This window comes from Trichomycterus rosablanca, chromosome 8 (assembly GCF_030014385.1).
Source record: "Trichomycterus rosablanca isolate fTriRos1 chromosome 8, fTriRos1.hap1, whole genome shotgun sequence".
Classification (NCBI taxonomy): Eukaryota; Metazoa; Chordata; class Actinopteri; order Siluriformes; family Trichomycteridae; genus Trichomycterus; species Trichomycterus rosablanca.
Window position 1 is genome coordinate 36,526,613 of NC_085995.1, and position 17,653 is coordinate 36,544,265.

At 40.9% G+C, this 17,653-nt stretch overlaps 1 protein-coding gene across 3 annotated transcripts in view; it reads left to right on the plus strand.

Moving 5' to 3' along the window:
• nav2b (neuron navigator 2b) overlaps positions 1 to 17,653 on the plus strand; it is an 86,349-nt gene that overhangs the window by 11,077 nt on the left and 57,619 nt on the right. The window contains exon 1 of one of the 3 annotated variants that reach the window (XM_063000818.1): positions 14,508 to 14,610. The exons of the other annotated variants lie outside the window; for them this stretch is intronic. Coding sequence (XP_062856888.1) covers positions 14,549 to 14,610 — 62 coding nt within the window. The 5' untranslated portion in view covers positions 14,508 to 14,548. Of the gene's footprint in view, positions 1 to 14,507; positions 14,611 to 17,653 lie in introns of those variants that run through there. 3 annotated transcript variants of the gene reach the window in all.

Sequence of the window (17,653 nt, forward strand, 5' to 3'; positions counted from 1 at the left end):
TGCTGCCAGGATGCCACTGTTGGGCCCTTGAGCAAGGCCCTTAAACCTCAGTTGCTTAGATAGTGTACTGTCACAGTATTCACAATACCTTTGTACTTAGCCGACCCCCATGTTTGACTGTAATGGTGTTCTACATCACCACTATGTACTAATACCTAATTCAAATTTAAACAAGTGATTATCCTGTATGCTCTACAGTGCCACCCAATGGTCAAGGGAACAGGGGCTATCCTTAAGGACCACCTTGGGTTTTTTTGTCTTTAGTTGCTGGAGTTTCATGAGGTGTGTGTGGGCTTTAAGGTTTTAGGTTGCGGATAATGTTGGCTGGAGCCTAAAAACCCTCCAGCTACTGTTCTTTCAGCAGATATACCATGTTTCAATTGTCTGCTGTTAATCCAGCCCCGTTCTTAGTATAGACGAACAACCGTAAACAGCTTTCCAAAGATGCTCAGATCTGCTGACAGAGCTGCTTTTCTTGCAGCACTCACAAAGCATCTTGAGCTGATTAAAGTTCAAACTGGAATAATGAGAATCGAGTGAGATGGCACACAATTCAGCCAGTTGTTTTTTGGTCTGGACGATCCGTTGGCCCGTGTGGACAGAACTAAGCCGAAGCTCCATTCACCCCGAGCACGTTTGCACGTCACGTTGGCCTCGTTGGTCATGGCATCAAAGATAAGAGCAACTAAAATAACAGAGAGATGGAAGCAGACTTCCTCCCCGTGGCCCGGCTCCGGACGAAAGGCACAGAGCAGCTCTGGAGGGGGGCTTAGCAAACACAGCATGGCGGATCCCCCTTTTTCAAACACCGGGGAGAAAGAAAGAGGCAGCCCGACCCCTCTTATCAGTCATCAGATGAAGGAAACGGCCTCTTCCTCTCCCCCTGCTGATGCATATTCCCAACAAGTGACAGCCAGGCGGATCCGCTTCAGAAATCAACTGTCATGAATACAAAGAAAAGAGAAGATGTCTTGGTGGTTCAGTGGTTAGGGTACAGGGCTAGTAATCAAAAGGTTGCTGGTTTAAGCCCCACATCTCCTAGGTTGCCTCTGTTGTGCCCTCAAGCAAGGCCCTTAATTGCTTGCAATGTATACAGTCACAATTGTAAGTTGCTTTGGATAAAAGTGTTTGCTAAATGTAAAAAATGTATGATGTCCAATGAATATTTAGAATTAGATTTTTTATCCAAGGCATCTACTGTAACAGTACACAGTGCCTTGTTAAGGGACTTGCTCAGGGGCTAAGCAGTGGCATTCTGGCTCCTGGGTAAAAAGTATTCAAATTCAACAGGATAAACAAAGACCTGGCAACCAGTAACATCGCTTTGGTTGATTTACATCTGGTTTTGGGAGGATTCTTTTCATGGCATTTAAAGACAAATAGACGTGTTGATCATGGTGTTTCATCAGCTTTCCTTTCTAATGGTTTTGACACTAAAGACACTAATTGTTGTAGTTTTTCCATTCCTACTTGATGCACAACTTCGATGGCAGCTTGTATTATTATTATGTATATATTACTATGTATATAGACCTAATACCATATATGTAAATGTCTATAGTTTACATTTACATTTTCAGCATTTAGCAGACGCTTTTATCCAAAGCGACTTACACAATGAGCTGAACATGATGAGCAATTGAGGGTTAAGGGCCTTGCTCAGGGACCCAACAGTGGCAACTTGGTGGTGGCGGGGCTAGAACCGGCAACCTTCTGTTTGCTAGTCCAGTACCTTAACCACTGAGCTATCACTAGTTATTATACTAACCATAGATATGTATGTTTACTGATGTTCTTTGATTCTATCTGTCTGTCTGTCTCTCTGTCTGTCTATCTGTCTATCCACCCATCCATCCATCCATCTCTGTATATCTATGTCTAAATTTCCAGTACACACCTTGACATACGTCTGTCTGTCTATCTGTCTGTCTGTTTGTCTGTCTATCTATCCACCCATCCATCCATCCATCTATCTGTGTATCTATCTGTCTAAACTTCCAGTACACACCTTGACATACGTCTACCTGTCTGTCTGTCTGTTTATTTATCTATCTCTGTCTATCTGGCTGTCTATCTGTTTGTCTGTCTATTTGTCTGTCTGTCTATCGAATCAATTCATCTGTCTGTCTGTCTATCTATGTAATCAATTCATTTGTCTGTCTGTCTGTCTGTTTATCTATCTGCCTGTCTGACTGTCTATCTGTCTGTCTCTGTCTATCTTTCTGTATATCTATCTGTCAGTCTGGCTATCTGGCTATCTGTCTATCTCTGTCTATCTGTCTGTATGTTTGTCTGTCTGTCTATCTGTCTATCTATCTATCTATCTATCTATCTATCTGTCTGTCTGTCTGTCTGTCTGTCTGTCTGTCTGTCTGTCTGTCTGTCTATCTAATAAATTCATTTGTCTGTCTGTCTCTGTCTGTCTGTCTGTCTGTCTGTCTGTCATCTATCTATCTATCTATCTATCTATCTATCTATCTATCTATCTATCTATCTATCTATCTATCTATCTATCTAAATTCATTTGTCTGTCTGTCTGTCTATCTATCTCTGTCTATTTGTCTGTCTGCCTGTCCGTCTGTCTATCTATCTATCTATCTATCTGTCTGTCTATCTATCTGTCTGTCCATCTATTTATCTCCCACTGTCTGTCTGTCTGTCTATCTGTCTATCTATTTAAATTTCCAGTATACACCTTGAGATATGTTGACTTTTACATTTTTTGCTGTGTGTGAAGGCTATGGTCTCTGTTACAGACCACCAGAAGATTCACTGCAGCTTCAGTTGCAGATCAGTTTAAGTCTGGTGATGAGCTGAATGTGTCAAAACACAGTGCATTAAACCCTCTGTGTGTGGGGCTGCGTAGTCACAGACCAATCAAAATACCCGTGTTAATTCCCATCCAGCATTGAAAACACGTACAACAGGCAGACAGGCATCAGAGTATTACATCAGAGCAAATGAAGGAGGTTGACTGCATCATTTATCTAGGGAAGAGATAGCACCAGGGTGCACTGTAGGATGATCAACCTTGTAACGTACAGAGGTTGAAGGACCTGCTTGTAATCTCCTGATACAAGATACCAGAGACTCGTGGGTCAGGGCTGTTTTGACAAAATATTAAGTCAACGGTCCTAATGTTTTGGCTCATCAGCATTCAGTTTACACGGGACTCAAGGTTGTTTTACATTCTCTCGTTGGTTGACTTGTCAAAGTCATTTAAGGGTTGAAAAACAAAAGAACAAGTGTGGTTTTCATCTGAAGGCTGGTTATTGAACGAACCAAGTGGCTACAAATCACTTCGATTCTTCTAAAGTCAGGGTTAATGGTTGAGCTTTGAGTTAATGTTCGGGTGTCGTGGGTTCAAATTCCAGGACAGCTAAAGACCCTCGGTGTGCCGCTTGAGCGATGCACTGAAGCCGAGTGCTCTATCACTTTCAAAATCAGTGCAGCGTGAACGATATGGGTCTGTTCGAAAACCTAGTGAGCTGCCTTGGTGTCTACTGCCTACCTGATCAGCTGCCTCAGTAAAGAGGATTCTAATAAAACATCGAACTCATAAGGAAGATTATTTAGATGCAGTACTTAGACAGAGATTACTAAGCTAACACAGTTAGCCTCAGGCCATTCAAACCAATGGGCTGAGCAGACACAACCCACTAGCACACCAGCTAACGTCTCACTCCGTGTACCGAAAACGGTTAAACTGTCACTGACAAGCCTAAATTTGCAAATAAACGACACAAATAAAATGAGAATTTATTTACATTTGAAAAGAATGTGTAGTCAATTTGTCTTCCGCTGCTGGGGGATCCCTGATTGCAGTCGAAGTGGGTATATTGCTGCTCACGCCTCCTCCGACCCATGCGCAGCCATTTGCGAAACCCTGTTTTACCCATGCACTCTGCACAGGCGCCTCTCTGTCTGCCAATCAGGGTCCTTACACAGTGTTGGAAGACCCCACCCACTTAGTCCGGTCATCCCGTCCTAGCAGAAATGTGTCTGCTGCAGGCACTGCCAATTATAAAATTATATATATATATACTGTATATAGGTAGCGCCCAGACGACCGGTGGCAACGCCAAGTTTCGAACCGAGGAGTCTCGGCGCTGGTGCGCTAGTGGAATATCCTGCTGCACCACCTGGCCGCCATATTTGTAATTTTTGGTGAGAAAAGCCGCACTGAATGCTGGGATTGCCTTCACCGCTAAGGAAGCGTCGGACACTCCCTCGTTATTCAGTCAGATTTTCACTTAAAATTAAGAAACCTCAGTAGGCAGCATTTTAGGGTATCTAAGAATTTAGACGTGCCTTCTTCTCGGGAGTATAGGATGACATAAAATGCGTCAACTCAGTTGCTCGAGTTTGGTTCCGAAGGGCTGTTCTTAAGTCAAAATGTTCGTTAGTTAAAGCTGTTTTTCCCATAAGAAATAATGTAAATAGAATTAATCTGTGCCAGACCTCCCAAAACCCCCCTTACCTAACCTTTCTAATGTCTTAAATGGTCTTAAACGCCGTTTAGCCCAGTCTTTCATCCAAGGCATCTACTGGGACAGAACACAGTGCCTTATTGAGGGCATCATGGCTCTTGGTTAAAATGTATTCCAATTTTACAGGATAAGACCTGGCAACCAGTAACATGCCTTTGGTTGATTTACACATGGTTGAGGAAGGATTCTTTTCATGTTGGCTCGCTCACTGATAAGTACAAATATGCTGACAGAAGGAAACCATCAAGGCCCCCTAGGCCCTCAGAGAGGGTCTAAGATATTCTAAAAATAATTTTAATAATAACTAAAGTTCGCAGTTCTAATTTAATTTCATCTACTCATTATTTGACTATGAACATTTAAACTTACAAACCTAAGTAAATAAATCCTTCATAACTGCCTATTCAAGTTGTGTTTAAATGTAAAGGGTTAAATTAGGGAAGCCGCCTCTGTTGTTGCTGGAAAGAATGTTGGTGATTGGTGGTCCTGTTATAAATTTACAGAGGGCCGAGCAACAGTAATTTAATGAGAGACCAATTTTAATTAATAGTTAAACTGACCAATCATATCTTCCCTTTAGAATGCTATTATTTGTCATATATACATACAACGACCAGGCATAACATTATGACCACCTTCGAAATATTGTGTTGGTCCCCCTTTTGCTGCCAAAACAGCTCTGACCCGTCGAGACATGGAGTCTGACACCTTTCTATCAGAACCAGCATTAACTTCTTCAGCAACTGGAGCTACAGTTTTGATGGATACTGACCACTGCAGACCACTGCAGACCTGAAACACCCCACAAGAGCTGCAGTTTTGGAGAAGCTCTGACCCAGTCGTCTAGTCATCACAATTTGGCCCTCGTCAAACTCACTCAGATCTTCACGCTCGCCCATTTTTCCTGATTCTAACATCAACTTTTAGGATGAAATGTTCACTTGCTGCCTAATATATCCCCCCCACTAACAGGTGCTGTGATGAAGAGATAATCAGTGTTATTCACTTCACCTGTCAGTGGTCATAATGTTATGCCTGGTCTGTGTATACAGATGTACAGTACAACAAAATTCTTTCTTCACATATCCCAGCTTGTTTGGAAGTTGAGTCAGAGCGCAGGGTCAGCCATGGTACGGCGCCCCTGGAGCTGAGAGGGTTAAGGGCCTTGCTCAAGGGCCCAGCAGTGGCTGCAAGGCAGAGCTGGATTCGCAGATTCAAACTCTCAACCTTCCAGTTGATAGCCCAAAGCTCTACCCACTAGGCTACCACTGTCCCACTATTTAAATGGGAGGGCTTTATTAAAGCAATAAGCCACGAGAGGCCGTGCATTACTGTGATTTTAGCACGGGGATGACGTTTTTGGCACGACGCGAAACGGAGTGCCTAAAACTTCTTTCCCCGTGCTAAAATCATAACAGTAATGCACGGCCTCGAGTGGCTTATTGCTTTTATAAAACGGCGGTCAACATAAAATATAATAAATACAACAATGTTTAATTCAGAAATGTATTTATTGTGTATAAACTTACAATAAAGCATTCTTCCGCGACGCAAAATAGTTCGATTAACAGTGTTGCTAGGCAACATGAGGGCGAAAATAACATTAACTTTTTCTATTCAGTGGCGTATTAATATGGAATGATGTGAGGTGGTCCTAGGTGTGCGTTTATCGGGGATTTTACAACGGCTTCGAACGCGGCTCAGCCAATCAGATTTTAGGACCGGAACTATCCGTTTTATAATTCTCATTTTATGACACGTTCCACCCGCTGTGCCAGCTGGTTTTATTACAGCTGCCTCTGACACTGTTTGTGTAATGTGAGGTTTATTGGCTAATCGCTGATGGCTGCTTGTCGTGATGTGAAGACTTATTATGAAATTTTGCTGGTTTTATGTTGTAGGATGGTGTGACTGTTATGTGTTTTGAACTTTGGCCTGTCGTCTTTGTATTCCTCTAAAGTGCTCACAGAGCTTGTGTGTTGATGTGATTATTTGTAAGAACGATTAGCATTTTGCTTAAGAAATGTGCTGTTTTGTTCAGGTGAGAACCCTTGTGTGTGTGTGGGTGGGGGGGGTCAGAGGTTTGAGGTTTAAGAGTCACGGTTCACTGCTGCATGCTGGAAAATATTGGACCCTTGATGACTGACTGGTGACTGGAGAAGTCGGATTGCTGAGCCGCTGACACTAGACGAGCGCCTGTGAGGAGCACACGTTGAGTTGAAGACGTCTTCAAAATTGTAATTGAGCGGAAAATCTGGCTTAAAATCACATATTATGCACTAGGCATTAATACCCCTAACTGCCCTGAATGAGGGTGGTATAGGGTGCTGCTTTGCTCTGTCTCTTCCCGATTAGCATCTGAATGGGCAGCGGGGTGTGTTGGCACTCCAGTGTTATTAAGTCCATTGTGTAAATCCTCTCATTAGCAGCGCTCGGAGTGTAAAACACCTCCACTGTTTCTCTCAGTCAAGTGAAGAGCTTTACACGAAAACACAAATTCAGGACGGACCGGACTTCCCCGTGATCGTCCAATCAGATCAGACGGTGTGCCGTTGTGGGAAAGCGCACGCAGGTCACTGCCGTCCACTTAATGCAAACAAAGAGTCTGAAAATGAATTCATTATTAAACTGCTTGCTTTGATATGGCTCTGTGAAGTGTGTTTTCCCAGAATACCACATTTTATGTCAGGACATAATACTAATATCAAATTGTCACAATTATTCTCATTAAATTATTTACATTTACATTTTCGGCATTTAGCAGACGCTTTTATACAAACCAAGCTTTATTCACTCCAAAAGTGTTACGTTGGGTTGAGACCAGGGCTCTGTGTAGGCAACCAGAGATCCTTTGCACACTGGTCAAACGATTTCTTTATACTAGGGGGCAAAATCATGCTGAAAGAGAAAAGGGACTTCCCCGAACTGCTGCCACAATGTTAAAAACATATTGTTTACTTTATATCATTATTTATACACCTAGCAATGGATGCATAACTTAATTCAATTATTAGAGGAGTGTCTACATACTTTATACAGTATAGTGTTTGATAAAAAAAAAAAAATAGGAACTAAAACCACTGTCTAATTCTTGGTACTTGACCCAAAACCTACAATACTAAAGGATCTCTGGTTGCCTACACAGAGTTGGGACCAGAACTGAAACTTTGGGTATACTGGAACAGTGGTCAATAAATAAAGAACAATTCCAGGGCCTTGGAACAAAGCCCCCACATGTTAGGGTTCCAATAGTACCACAAAACACAAAACAGTTCTAAAACTGGTAGCTCACCAGAGGCTAATGGAAAAGGTTTGTTTCCTGCTCCTAAAAATTCCAGTATCTAGCACAAGCCTCCACAGTGCTAAGTACCATGCAAGGTGCTAGGTTCCAGTGTGCTAGGTACTGGAATTTCTAGGAACATGAAACTTATTCCATCAGCCACTGGTCAGCTACCAGTTTCAGAACTCAAGATTTGGTACTAGTGGAACCTTAAAGCGTTTATGACTGGTGGCTATTCTGTTGTGGCTTTGTTTCAGGGTCCTGGAATTGTCCCTTTTTATTGACCACTGATCCAGTACTCCAGTTTCAGTTCTGATACCAAATGTTACAGGTTTAGTACTGTAGGTTTTGGTTTAACTACCAACAATTCAGCTAAAATACTGAAGGTACAAGTTCCTGTGCCATAACCTAATGCAAATGCGCGGCGCTCGGTGCTAATGCAGCATGGATCATTCCTCACGTTCACATCCTGCAGCGGAGTGGATGGGTTTAATAGACGACCTAATGTAGCATGGCCAGACACAAAACTGAAACCAAACGCTCGCTCGCACTGGCCGTTTTGATACATCGCCTCTTGAAACCATGCCACCATAAACAATTCACGTTCCAAACAGTTTCCATATTCAAAACACAACTGACAGGGCATGCAAAATATCTCCCGCTGTTCCCAGAAGCAAGAGAACAAAAGTCTTTAAATACGAACCGTGCTGTGGGACCTGCTGGAAAGAAACAGGAACTATTTTAGATTCCACAAAGTCATTTGGCTCTGTGGAGTCCATATCATTACATAAACTGAGTGCAGGAGGTTTGGACCTGAGTGCTAGGTTGAGTTAAAATGCCCGTATGTGTCCGTGCCCGGTGATTATCCATGAAGTTGTTGTGTTTTACGATGGCGTAAGTCTCACCACGTCGCTAAAAATACAGCCGGAGCGTTTCTCATCTTCTCATGTCTTTTATACAAAAAAAAACAGTCCACCGTCTTTACCCTGGATTATGATTCAAACACACCCGAAACTACCCGCTGCTGCTGTAAACACTGCTGCAAATAAAGCGCCCAGCGGTAATCCTACTCTTCCACCAACGCTCAGGGGAGTTTGACCTCTGACCTCATGCTGTGACCCAGAAAAGTCCTTTTATGGAAAAAAGCAAAGCTTCTCGGATCAAGCTAATTAGGTCGAGTTATTTATCAAGCCGCTGAGCATGAACTGAGTCTTACGTAGAGGTTTTGAAACTCCTGACCAGCTTCCCTGTTTCTTTAAGTGAAAACACACCATGTCCAAAAGTATGTGGACACCTGATAATGAGCTTTTTGGACTTCCTGTGCCAAAACCACAGACATTAAAATGTCTCCTATACTATAATAATGTAATGTTGTCTCACAGCAGGTCACAGCAGAAGGTCCTGGGTCTGTGTGGGTTTCCTCAGGGAGCTCCGGTTTCCTCCCACAGTCCAAAGACGTGCAAGTGAGGTGAATTGGAGACACTAAATTGTCCATGACTTTGTTTGACATTAAACTTGTGACCTGATTAATCTTGTGTAACCAGTAACTACCTGTCCTGTCATAAATGTAACTAACGTGTGAAATATGACGTTAAAATCCTAATAATTAAATACCTACACTCACAAGGCTCGTGACGTCGGGCAGCAATGTTGGACGAGAGGGCCTGTCTCACAATCCACGTTTTTAATCATCCCAAAGGTGTTCTGTTAAAACGAGGTGTGAAAGCCAATGTGACTAAGCGTTTACAACAACACGCGCTCACAGTAAACATGGACTCTGAAATCAGACTTGGAAATAGTTGATACATTCGCTGTTGCGCAACTCATCACAAGGGAGTTTGTCATCTTATAATGTTTTTTTTTTATCAGCTTTATCAGCTCCTTTATCAGAAAAAAGTATTCATCAGAATTAGTCACTATACATGTTATGATTTGCCATCAAGGAAGATGGGCATCAAGTATAAACACCGATCAGCCATAACATTAAAACCACCTCCTTGTTTCTACACTCACTGTCCATTTTATCAGCTCCACTTACCAAATAGAAGCAATATGTAGTTCTACAATTACTGACTGTAGTCCATCTGTTTCTCTGCATGCTTTATTAGCCCTCTTTCATGCTGTTCTTCAATGGTCAGGACCCCCACAGGACCACCACAGAGTAGGTATTATTTAGGTGGTGGATGATTCTCAGCACTGCAGTGACACTGACATGGTGGTGGTGTGTTAGTGTGTGCTGTGCTGGTATGAGTGGATCAGACACAGCAGCGCTGCTGGAGTTTTTAAACACCTCACTGCCCCTGCTGGACTGAGAATAGTCCACCAACCAAAAATATATCCAGCAAACAGCGCCCCATAGGCAGCGTCCTCTGACCACTGATGAAGGTCTCAAAGATGACCAACTCCAGCAGCAGCAATAGAGGAGCGATCGTCTCTGACTTTACATCTACAAGGTGGACCAACTAGGTAGGAGTGTCTAATAGAGTGGACAGTGAGTGGACACGGTTTTAAAAACTCCAGCAGCACTGCTGTGTCTGATCCACTCATACCAGCACAACACACACTAACACACCACCACCATGTCAGTGTCACTGCAGTGCTGAGAATAATCCACCACCTTAATAATACCTGCTCTGTGGTGGGTCCTGACCATTGAAGAACGGAGTAAAAAGCAGGTTAAAAAAGTATGTAGAGAAACAGATGGACTACAGTCAGTAATTGTAGAACTACAAAGTGCTTCTAAATGGTAAGTGGAGCTGATAAAATGAACAGTGAGTGTAGAAACAAGGAGGTGGTTTTAATGTTATGGCTGATCAGTGTATGTTTTATATATATATATGTGTGTGTGTGTGTGTATATATATACTGTATATATATATACAAAATTAAGTAAACACATCTGATGTATACATCTATATGATCTATATTGTGCCAAAAATGATTTGTGATAATGCATGAAAATAAGAACAATATCTTTCATTTTATTCACTTAAAGCTTCTTCCAAAAAGGTGGAAATCAGATGGAGCTAAATCCGGACTATAAGCTCTCTCAGTCTCTCACACAGGAACTATTTCTGCTATCCTCACGTGTCGTGTAGGAACCTGTCACTCTCTAACCTGTACGGCTACTTTAGATTAACGACAGCAGGTGTAAAACCAGACCGTCACTGCGGTGCTCTGGAGGATCTTCTCGGCTCCTCTGGCTTTCCAGATGTTGTGTTTTTATTGAGCTACAAGCTTAAACATGTAATTAATGTGTCATCTTTTTGTCAACATGCAAACTTCACCTCTTGTTCTTGTACAAATGCAAATTACAGACTATTACGCAAAAACAATGTCGAAACGTTGAACGTGCACCTCCATACACATTCCATTCAATTTACTGTGGAAGTGGTTGCCAGATCTGCGTTGTTCTTGTGAAATATTGGTACGTTTTTGACTGTGTTGGTAGATTCTTTTCCAGAATGAATTAATTTGATTTTTAAAAGATATATAGGGAAATTACATATTTTTTATGCAAATGTTTAATCATTTACAGTGAATTTGTTTTGTTTTTAAGTTAAAATAGGTTTACATCTACCAAAACCAAACCTAAATAAGGCATTTTTTCATTTTTAAGCACAATTTAATGCAAAATTTAATATATTAATAAGCATTTAATACTAAATGTTTATTTTTTAGTATTTAAAATTCAGCAAATAAATTAGTTTGGCAGTAAAATTTGCAGAATGTATTTTTTTGCCATATCAATTTTACTTATTGTACTTACAGTATATACTGTATATATATAAGGCCGTCAATGCATTTTTTCCTAATGTATTTTGTATTTTTTTTCATTATAAATAATATAATTACTTAAGACATTTGAGTGAAAAAGTTGAATTATTGAAAAATGTAAATGCATTTAAAATGTCTAATTTCTAAAATTAAAACAGTGACTGCAAGTGTTATCAGATTTAAATTTTAGTATTGAACACCCTAGTTCCAGTAATAAATGTTCCAGTTCCATTATCATCGAGTCCAGTTTCATTAGCAGTTTTCAGTACCAAAAGTTCACAGTTCAGGTCTGAAGGTCCAGAATTTGTCAGTGCTGTTGCTGTAACTGTTACCCTACATTCAGACCGGCAGCGATTTTGCTTCTTGTTGCCAGAATTGCTGATCGCTTATCACCATGTGTGCGTTCGAAAACCTAGTGAGCCTTGCTGTCTTACTGTCTATATAGGCAGCTGCCTAAGTTGAGAGGATTCTAATAAGTCATTGACTTAAAAGTCAGGTTATTCGAACGCACTACTAAGCACTAACAAATAGCCTCATGCCATTCAAACCAATGGGATGGGGTGGCACAATGCGCTAGCATGTCAACTAACATCTCCCTCCGTGTACCAAAAACGGTTAAATTCGCTGACAAGCCAGAATTTGCAAATAAAAACACATCATCATCACTTGTGGTTTCCATGGTTTAACTGATGCCAAGCAAAAAACTATATGATCACAATTCCTTCCTATACAGTTCAAATCAGACGTGTTCAATAAAAATCCTGGGAGGAAATTGCTCATCTGTAAATTTCATCACTGCGTAGTCAATCACTGTCTGTGCCCGAAAACAGTGTTTGTTCTTTGCGCTCGCTGCCGTCTGTTCCATTTCTCTTTCATATCTAGTCGGAACTGTTATCTAGGAATAAAAAATGCAGCGTAGCGTTCCACTCTGCTCAATGCTTGATTCATATTGGTAATCGTCACATTGTTTTGCTACTAATGTGCATGGAAGTAAACTTAGCTCAACTTTTTTGTGCTACTGACCCTGCCCACTTAGCAGTTCTAACTTTCGGTCCACCTCCTGTCGCCGGAAATAGTTGAAAATGAATGACAGTTGATGGCTTTGTTGTGTCACTTCTCTGTCAGTCTGAGTGTAGGGTTAATGGTTCAGGAACTAAAATGTTTGATAATAAAACCAGTACATCTGTACAGTTCCAGTGGTACCATGATACCAAATAGACCAAATTTTAAGCCTCTAAACCCAGAGATGGGGACTCGATTCTGCGACTCAAGTCCGAGTCGCACGCAAGTTGCACAAACAGCGACTTCAGACTCGACTTGGACTCGTTTTAAATGACTCGGACTCGACTCGTGACTCGCAACAATGACTTGTGTACAACAAAAGTCAGCAACATTAGTTACGTGTGTACAATTATATATATATATATACTGTATATATATGATCTGATCATCATTCTGATCGTGTCATTTTTTGCTCTCTAATAACACTCCGGCCGTTTTAAACCGCAACACACACCATGGGTAAATGTTCCAGCCAGCTTCCGGCGTAGTGATTAAGCATCACTCCCGACTTAAAATGGTGGAATACCCTACGTAGTGCACTTCACAGTAACAGATAATGTGAATGAAACATTCCTACAGAATTGGCGCTAATGATTTTAAGAACGCTTTCTGAACCAATCACCTTCTGATTGTAATTATTAGTAAGAAATGCTGTTATTTGCATGTATTTAGTTTGCAGCATCACACAGATGACTGTCGATAAAGCGCTTGATTGGCTTTCTAACGAGTTTGTGTTTTACTTCACAACCGGGAAAAGTTTGGAGGTTTTTAATTATAAGCACATTTACAAAATAACGGATTATATTCCTAATGGGACACACGGTTATAAATTTTATAGCATCTGGAAGAACATAAGCTAAGGTAAGCAGTATTGTGGATTTTTGTGCTGTGTTTGGGATTTTGGCCGCTGTGTCGTAATTTGCAATGAAAACAAAACGTCAGTTAAAGCTTTTAACTGGTACCTAGGAAAGTAAAGGCACGAAGTAAAACGACAAAATACAGTCGCTAATTTGTTGTTTTTATCTGAACTTACAGATTATTTGTTTATTTCTACACTACATTTCCAATATATGTTTTGTGTTTATTATATTGACTCGTGACTCGACTCGGACTCGTATTTTGTGATTTGTGAACATCTCTGCTCAAACCTCTCTCTCAATTAAAATCAAAGGTAGCTTTATTGGCATGACAACTAAGGACATTTGTGTTGCCAACGCTAAACCGTTACAGTTTTAGGAAAAAGAACATTAAAAATAGTACAATGGACAGTTGTAGCCTAGCAGTTAGAGTACTGGACTAGTAATCGAAAGGTTCAAGCCCCATCCCTGTCAGGTTGCCACTGTTGGGCCCTTGAGCAAGGCCCTTAACCCTTAACTGCTTAGACACTATACTGTCACAATACTGTAAGTCGCTTAGTCTGCTAAATGCCGAAAATGTAAATGTGCAGTATATAAAAAATAGTTAAAAATAGTAAAAATAAAATAAATAAATAATAATAAAAAGCAGTGCAAATAGTAACAGCAATAAAAATGGTAACAGTGACAGTAAACTGTAAGTTGATAGTAAAGAGAATAAAACTTTGTGTGTATCTCTCTCTCTCTCTCTCTCTCTCTCTCACACACACACACACACACCACACTAAAGCCACACCTCTCAACCTGGGGTTGGCTCACGCTGCCACTGTGTGTGTGAGTGTGTGTGTGTGTGGTGAGAGCTCTCTCACCCTTTTTCCCTCATTCTTCCTACCTAAGTGAGAGGCAGGCAGTAGAGAGAGTTGTAGCAGTAGAAGCAGTGTGAGAATCACAGAAAGAGTTGGAGAGAGGGAATGGCAGAGGGACACTAAGAGAGAGAGAGAGGGAGGGTAAGAGAGGTGTTGTGAGGAGAGAGAGAGAGAGAGAGAGAGAGAGAGAGTCTGGAGGGGAGAGAGTGAAGATGAAGCCATGAAGCTCTCCGGTATGCAGCTCAGCTTCAGCGGCCGCTCCACCACCGTCTCTCCACACTAGTGAGCAGCAACTTTTCTTTTGTTCTGTGATTTACGAGGATGCTTCTTTCTTCTGCCTGCCACGTGGGACTGTTGTACTGTGTGTGTGTGTGTGTGTGTGTGTGTGTGTGTTCTGAGTGCAGCTTCTCTGGTGTGTTACTCTTTTGTTGTGGATTTAAATGTTTAACAGTGAAGTATTTGGATTTGCATGGAGACTTGTGATTTGTGTTGTGATTCTGTTTATTCTGCATGACCAGTTGTTGTGTGTGGCTGACAGACAGGTAGACGGTGGTTAATGGACCAGTATATGGTCTTATGTCCAGTATATTTTGTTTCTGATAAGGTTTGAGATCATTGTATTGTTGTTATTACCTGTTTGATGAAAAATAATGTAAAGTAATCCAGATAATGACTCAAGTCTGTCTGTAGTTATCAGTATATTTGGTGTAATCACTTGACACCCACTTAAGTAGTTTTTTTTGGAGTGCTGTAAAATCTCTAAAAGTATTAATTGGCCTTCTTTTATCATCATGCTGTGAATGAAACTACTATCACCAATGATTTGGCATGACAGACATCATTAAGGAGAAAGACATCAAATTAAAATGTTTAATAATGGCACTTGGTTGCCATTATACTTTTTTATTCGTGGCTTTTAGTAACAGTGTTGTTCTACCTTGCTTAAGTGTCCTTTAAATTGGGTTAAAATTCAGTTCTTGCAGGTGTGGGGCTCAAACCTGGTGCCTCAATGGTGAGGTGTGGCCCACCACAGTAGAGCAGATAAATATTTTTTGGACACTCTGGATCAGGTAGATGGTCCAAGTGTATGGTCAATCACCTGCCAGATATGCCACTAATCTACATAATCTACATAAAACTGAGGAACTCTTAAGTGTTGCTGCTGTCGCTTGAATTGCAGTTCCATGTGGCGATTCTTAACAGGAGATAAATGGTTGTCTGAAATTCAACATTTGGCCTTCTTTTATTATCATGCCGTGAATGAACTACTACATCCATTGATTTGGCATGACAGACATCATTAAGGAGAAAGACGGCAAATTAAAATGTTTAATATTAGCAAAACTTGGCAACCCTGGTGGCATAATTGGTGTCGCGGGACAGACACTCTAAACACGGATACATTTATAGTTTAGTATATTTGAAAGGTGCTGGAGTCAGTATTTAATTATTCTCAATATTATCCTATAACCCCATATCAGGAAAAGTTGGGACAGTATGGAAAATGCAGTTTTGTCTCGTTAACTTTATTGAATTTGTTAATATACATCCATTTCTGCATTTCAGGCCTGCAACACGTTCCAGACAAAACATCACATATCTTGGATTTATACTTTCTGTAGTGTTTTTTATTTGCATTTTCCATACTGTCCCAACTTTTTTCTGATTTGGGGATGAACATTCACACTAGCAGGCAACAAGTTGCTGATCTTGCACATGATTCATCTCTGCTGGGCGTGTTGGGTGATGACAGTTTACTTAATAGCATTGACCTGCTTCTGTTTTCATACTTACTTTTCATAAAGATTTAAGACAACAGCGATAACAGGCTCAACCCCTGTAGAGATCGGTGGAGTGGAGCGGTTACAGAATCGTGCCCCTCTGCCTTGTCATGTATGGCTGGCGATGTGGGCATGGAGGCACAGATGATTGACGTGTCAGTTCCTCTTCACTGACGGTCACCGTGTGTTGAAGTGTTTCTGTTTGTCACGGTTTCGTCCTCGCAGTGCTCACGGCTCCTCTTTTGAAACCAGGATGCCAGGCTCAATCCAATCTTTTACTCCGTCAAGAAAGAATTGCCAAGTAAGCAGACCCACAGGTGGCATGACGCACCTTTTCCTGGGCACTAGCTGCAGTGCAGTTGGTGGGGTGGGGTGCCAGCTCACGTATTGCCATCCTGGCTTGTTCTAGGTTTCATTTTATTTTTCTTTCTTTTTCAGAGAAGTTGGTTATTGCAGGAGCTCTGAGCAGCTTGTTCTCTTTTCTGTTCACTTTCTCTGTTGCGGCTGCGGATGCTTTCGTGTGTTTTTCATTTCTTACTTGGTTGCCATTATATTTTTTTATTTGTGGCTTTTAGCCACAGTATTGTTCCACCTTGGTGATGTGTCCTGCAAATTGGGTTAAAATTCAGTTCTTGCAGGTGAGAGGCTCAAACCTGGTGCCTCAGTGGTGAGGTGTGACCCACCACAGTTCAGCAGATAAATGTTTTTTTGTTGTATTGTGAGTCTGTAAATATACTGGAATGATTTTGGACACTTCGACCATCTACCGGAGCCAATCACCTACCAGACATGCCACTGATTTAATATACATAAAGCTGAGAAACTCTTAAATGTTGCACCTCATTCTGTCTGTGTCGCTGCTGTCGCTTTAATTGCAGCCCCGTGTGGCGATTCTTCACAGAAGATGTCCATGAACATCTGGAACACACAAAAACAAGCTGGCTGGTTTACATTCCTTTCTTCAGGCTTTCCTGCTCACAAATGAAAACATGGCCCCTTTAATTCTTTGTACCTTATGATAGATATGAAAATAGTTGCTCATCTGTCACTGTGGTTCACACTGTAACTGAGTGATAAACACCACTGGGTCAAAAGTAAGGTTTTATACACTTTGAGAAAGAGACCTGAAATAATGTTGCCTTGGTTTATAAGAAACTGAGCACAATTTTAAACACCTGTGTTAAGAGAATGCTGTGATCGTGTGATATTAAAACGATGATAATGTTTGGTGATTTACATAACCATTCTGATATTTTCTCAGTGTAGCTGCTCCTTTCTTAAGCTCCAGGATTCAGATACTGGTGGTACATTAAAGTATATTGTAAAACACAAACGTTATCATTGTATAGTTTTCCATGTTAAGAAATCACATTAAAAATGTTGAATGGAAAAGTGATTAATACATGTTATAAAATGTAAAGCTACTACATTACATAATAACATGGCTATTGTTGTTATTGACCTGTTGACATATTATTATTACAATAGTTATTATCATTGTTATTAATATGGTTAAACATATGATCACTGTTATTATCATGATT